The sequence below is a fragment of the Mobula hypostoma genome, chromosome 4, assembly GCF_963921235.1.
Source record: "Mobula hypostoma chromosome 4, sMobHyp1.1, whole genome shotgun sequence".
Classification (NCBI taxonomy): domain Eukaryota; kingdom Metazoa; phylum Chordata; class Chondrichthyes; order Myliobatiformes; family Myliobatidae; genus Mobula; species Mobula hypostoma.
The window spans coordinates 43,545,655-43,551,654 of record NC_086100.1 but is presented as its reverse complement, the minus strand read 5'-3'; the positions used below and the strand labels follow the sequence as shown (position 1 = coordinate 43,551,654).

General features: G+C 38.7%; 1 protein-coding gene across 1 annotated transcript in view; it reads right to left on the bottom strand.

Annotated features, from left to right (window-relative positions):
- lsg1 (large 60S subunit nuclear export GTPase 1) overlaps nt 1-6,000 on the bottom strand; it is a 30,007-nt gene continuing 24,007 nt past the window's right edge. Inside the window, exons 13-14 of the mRNA XM_063045723.1 lie at nt 2,459-2,635; nt 1-1,962 (exon numbers count right to left, since the gene is read on the bottom strand). Of these exons, the coding sequence (XP_062901793.1) occupies nt 1,798-1,962; nt 2,459-2,635 (342 nt within the window). The 3' untranslated portion in view covers nt 1-1,797. The remainder of the gene's footprint in view (nt 1,963-2,458; nt 2,636-6,000) is intronic.

Below are 6,000 nucleotides of genomic sequence, written 5' to 3'. Positions count from 1 at the left end.
CAAGTTCCCTTTTTGTTCTAAGCTCCACAAAAATGGCCTCATTCGAAGAACCTACCTGCAGTAATGGACTCATTAACATTGCAGTACCATCTCCTCTTTATGTCCCCCACACCTTAAGGTTCTATACTCCCTATCATACCTCTTATTACAACTGCATTTTTAGTATACTATGCAACCCAATTGTTGCATAAATTAATGTGAATGATCATTGTAGAATTGTAGTATATAATAAGCTTTTCAAAATTTTTTTTAAATCACACTTGATCTGTATAATGCACGTGTTCAAACCTGTCAAACTGACCCATGCAGAAACAACTGTAGATTCACTGTCACTTTAGAGAAAAGGAGATATACATTGTTATAGGAAGCTCCATCTAAATAGCAGCAATCACCACTGTCAGAATCATCTACATTCTTTAAAGAGATTCCTCTTTGCTTTCAGTCTTGTTTGGATGGACTAAAAGGGGTGTTCACAGAATTTAATAGGACTGAAGAGTATTAGTGAATACATTGGAGCTATGCAAACACAGAGGTTACTGTAGCTCATTGGTTGCTGCAGGAATAGCATGCAAAAACTAGCACTATTAAAATAAAAATGGAACTAGGTGCAGAAAAAAAACTTAACATTAAAATGACCTTTCAATCGACCATCAATCCAGTGACAGGAGTTTGAATCCCAGCAAGTAGATAAATTTAAACTCAAGTCAATTAACATTGTCCTTCAGCAGCCCTTCAGAGTTCATTGTCTTAAATAATTAAATAGATCTATAATGAAAAGCTAGTACCGGTAGTGATAACTTTAATAACATTATTTTAGGCAATAAGAATGGGCAAGCTGTGAAGTGCTGTTAAGTATTAGTGGAGAAGCCTTTGCGAACAATGAACGCAATCCGTAAGCTTTAAGATGGTCATAGAAAAGGATAAGGTTGGACCTATATTTAAGGTTTTAAATTGGCTTCAAAAATATAAGGCTGTACCTGGTAAAGGTACACTGGGAGCAGCAGCCGGAGGCAGAAACAACATTGGTAAGTGTGAAGCATTTTAAAATAATATAGTAAACTTTCACCAGATGCAACATCTCTATGCTTCCCACCTTATCCTGTACTCCTGAATTTACTTCTGTCACTTCTGTAAATTTACATTTTAGATGGGTGGTATTGGAAATTTCACCATAACTGTTATCGACATCGTGACCTTAAAGAACAGCTCCAGTCGGTTCCATCTCTGCTTCTCTAAAGCAATGCTGTGCTTTCATCCAGGCCTTATTTAGAGTAAAACAAGAAATATCTATCGAGGGTAGATAAATGAACATTGCTGAAATCTGACATTCAGTATCATAATGTCCAGAAAGAATCTAGTACGTTAATCCACTAGCCGAGTACAACCAGTGTGCGTCTATTCCAATAGTGTATCCAAAGTAGAGAGATTTCTGGAACTATTCCAGAAAAAATAAAGATGGTATTGAAAGGAAAAAGAATTCTATATCAATTTTAACAGGTCAAAAAATTTCTTTTCATCTCCTCCATCAGTAAACTAAGGAAATTGGTACATAATAGTTTATATTTTATTATCAAACTCATATCTTTAGAAGAGATTGTTTACAATAAATTCTACATACAAGATGAAATATAAATTTTAAATGACTTGTGGCTCATTAATTGATTAAATTTGGTGTCGTTATTACTCAACATGTATTTAATGGCAAATCTGTCCGATTTACAGATGATCATATTGTTTATTGAACATCATTATGTTCAAATAACTAGGGCAAATACCCAACAATTGATGACGTCAAGTTCAGTCATCCAGATGCTTGCAAACTCTCCTTATTTTTTCCTTCTTATTCCTGTTGCCATGTTTTTTCCAAGGTTTTCCTGCCACTCCACTTACTGGTGTTGCTTCAGTGCCAAGCTTCAATCCCATTGCTGCTTGAGCTCCCTTTGTCAAAGCTCGAACATTCTCCTTTAACAAGTAAATTACATACTTTTTAGTCAGTTGCAAGCATTTTGTAAAATTTCTTATCCATTCATGAGACAAAGCTTTACCACATAGATAAAAGATGAGTAAAACTATAAGACTAGACATGTTTGAGGAATATGCTGTGTGGATCCCAAGTATTTCAATCTTGAAAATGTATTTTCAGAATATGAATATAGTCAAAGACTATCAGAACCTCCAAGTGCCTTGGGTTCAAAATAACTGAGATGTTTCTTGAGAAAAGTTTCTCCAATAACTTAACTCTCCAAATATCTAATTTCACTCTCAAATTAGTACTCCTGTAATTTTTTACATTCGTGAATATATTAAAAGCAGTTATAAAGAAATGGTACTAAAAATATACAGGAATTTCATTTACTTAGAATAATGTCTTGTAGGATTTGACTAAGGCTCCTGCTATTTAAGATCTATTAGGCACAAAAATATACCATCATGCATGCTGCTTGTTGTGCTTTTTTACCTGATGAAAGAAGTTCTTGTCCACATCATTTTCAATTCTTTTTACTTTATTTTGTTTCCCTTTGAGTTCTGTGCTGTTTTTGTCACACGTAACAATGTGTTCTTCAAAGATAGCATGATAATTTTGGAAATGGGCAGGATCAATACCAGGTGGAGGATGACAGTACAACAACTTGCCCTGAAAATAAACAACAGGCATTTAATTTCTATCTCTTGGTTTTCTTTCAATATGCATCACTTCACATTCAGCTTGAGGTTCTGAAGGCATTACTCTGACTTTTAATGAAATCTGATATCATCCTCCTCATATTTTCAGGTTCTGTTGTTTCTGCAAGTTCAGTATTGTGCAGTAGGAGGAGCATCAACACCAGCACATTTATTGATGTGAAGGTCTGTTTTTGTGCTGCAGAAGTATTGTATAATGAACTCTGCCCATTTGCCAAGGAAGGGTGCTATAGATACAGAGAGCAATAGCAGTGCATTTTAATGTTATATTACATATGCATTCATAGACCATCTGGCCCATCTTGTCAGTGTCAGCTTCTTGAAACACTGTTCAATTAATTCCATTCACAGGTTCTGCCTTCAATGCTGTAAATTTCAAGCAAGCATCCATTAACTTGTGAATTGTAGTCTTATCACCAATCACTGTAGTAAATAATGCACTGGTACTCCCAACCCGATCAACAATTGCTCATCTGCACTTAAATATAGCATGGAACAGTACAACACAGGAAAAGGCCATTCAGACAAAAATGTTATGCCAAACCAGCTAAAAAGCAAATCAAAAATACCCTCCTCCCTACACCATGTATATATCCCTCTGACTTTCTTACATCCATGTGCCTATCCAAACATCTCTCAGGCTACGTCCACACTAGACCGGATAATTTTGAAAACGCTGGTTTTACTTAAAAACGATAGGCGTCCACTCCAGGCATTTTTAAAAATATCTCCGTCCACATTAGAACGGATATTTGGGTGAATCTCCTCCTACTGGGCATGCACAGGACACACAGAAAACAAGCGAAGACGAAACGGTATACTTGGTGCGCGTTTGTCCAGTTACAGACTAGAAAAACTTTAAAGGAATTGCTCTTGGCTGTCGCGTAGGAGGACTCAAAACTAAAAAAAAAGCAAATACTGGAGCGTATGGAGGCAACCGACAGGGAGTTCACGGACAGTGTGACCCGGCTGATGACGAACATTGAAAAACTGACTAACTCTGTTGCATTAATAAAGCGCCTTGTTAAATGTATAAAACATGTCTGCACCCGTGTTATCTTGTATTTCCATACAATGTTACATTAGGCTGTTACACATCTATTGTCAGAGAAGTACTTGCATAAATAGGTAAACCACCTTCATACAAGCAAGGACAGAAAACAGGGCAAAGTGAGTATACTTATTTATTCAGTAAGCTATGGGTCAAAGTATTTGGTGAGTACATTTCTAACTCTTCTGGCTTCAGTCTTGTTGCATCTGTTCTGAAATTGTCAGGTTGTGTGGGGGCTTGCATTCAAGAAAACAATGAAATGCCGCGCTGCTGCCATCTGTTCCGGCACGTCATGACAGTGTTTTTAAAAATATCCGTTTATCCCGTCCATACTGCTCTGCACAATCGGTGTTTTCAAATTTACACACTCCGGAGGGCGTTTTAGAAAATCTCCGTTTTCGGGGAGGAAAACGCCGTTTCAGTGTGGACGGAGGGTCAAAACGAAGAGAAAAAGCTTTGGTTACGGATTTATCCAGTCTAGTGTGGACGTAGCCTTAAAAGCCTCTACCAACATATCAGGCAGCACATAACACTCTGAATAAAAAACAACCCTTACATCCCCCTTGAACTTACCCCCTCTCACTTTTAAAGCATGCCCTCTTGCATTAAGACATTTCAACCCTGGGAAACAGTTGCTCTCTGTCCACTTTATCTCTACCTCTCATTATCTTGTAAACCTCTATCAGAACTCCACTCAGCCTCCAACGCTCCAGAGAAAGCAACCCAAGTTTATCCAACCTTTCATGATAGCACATCCCTCTAAACCAGGTAGCATCCCGGTAAACCTCTTCTGTACCCTCACGAAAGCCTCAACAACCTTCTTACAGTAGGGCAACCAGAACCGTATGCAATACTCCAGATGTGGTTGAACCAATATTTTATAAAGTGGCAACATAATCTCGAGTTTTGAACTCATTGCCTCCACTAATAAAAGTAAGCATTCCATTAGCCTTCTTGACCACAATATCGACCTGTGTAGCCACTTTCAAAGAGCCCTGAACTTGGATCCCAAGATCTCTCTGCTCTGCAACACTGGCAAGGATCTTGCCCTTAACAGTACACTGTCTCCTTGCATTTGCCCTACCAAGATACAACACCTCACATTTATCTGGGTTAAATTCCATCCGCCATTTCTCAGCCCATATCTGCAACTGATCTATATCGTGCTACATTCTTTGCCAGTTTTCTACACTATCCACAACTCTGCCAATCTTGGTATCATCTGCAAACTTACTAACCCACCACCTACATTTTCAATCAGGCTATTTATATACACCACAATAAGCAGAAGTCTAGCACTGATACCTCTGGAACTCCACTACTTGCAGACCTGCAGCTCGACGAAGTCCCTTCAACCACTACCTTCTGTCTTCAATGCACAAGCCAGTTCAGAACCCAAACAGCCAATTTGCCCCGGATCCCATGCATTTTAATCTTCTGGATTAGCCTCCCATGCGGGACTTTGTCAAACAACTTACTAAAATCGTTGTAGACAACATTCACTGCCCTACTTGCTCAATCTCTCTCTCATCACCTTGGCAAAAAAACTCAATCAAGTTGATTAGGCACGACCTCCCTGCACAAAGCTCTGCTGGTCTTCCCTAATTAGATCATGGATTTCCAAATGCTCATATATCCTATCCCTAAAAATTTTCTCCAGCAATTTCCCCACAACTGACGTGAGACTCACCAGTCTACAGTTCCCAGAGATGTTCCATTATTCCCTTCTTAAATAGAGGTACAATGTTAGCCACACACCAGTCCTACAGAAACTCACCTGTGGCTAGAGAGAACACAAAGATACTGGTCAAGAGCCCAGCAATCTTGTCTCCCTCAATAACCTAGAGTCAATCCCCATCAGGCCCCAGGGACTCATCCACCTTAATACTCATTAGGTGGCCCAGTACCTCCTCCGCCTTGCCCTAATATTTATACACTCAGCACTGATCTTCTGGTCTTCCATATCCTTTTACTTGGTAAATACTGAAGCAAAGTACCTCACTCACATTCTAAGCAAATGCTAGGCTCTTAATCCTTGAGTGGTCTTACCCGCTGCCTAGTTATCCTCTTGCTCTTGATATGTATTAAATGTCTTGGGATTCACTTTAATCCGACTTGCTTTTTATGGCCCCTCCTGCCTTTCCCATTCTCCTCTTTAGTTCTTTTCTGGCTTCTTTATACTCCGCATGTGCTTTGTTTGATCCTAACTTCCAAAGCTTTACATACTTTTCCTTTTTCTTCTTAACTAAATTTATCACCTCTCTGGA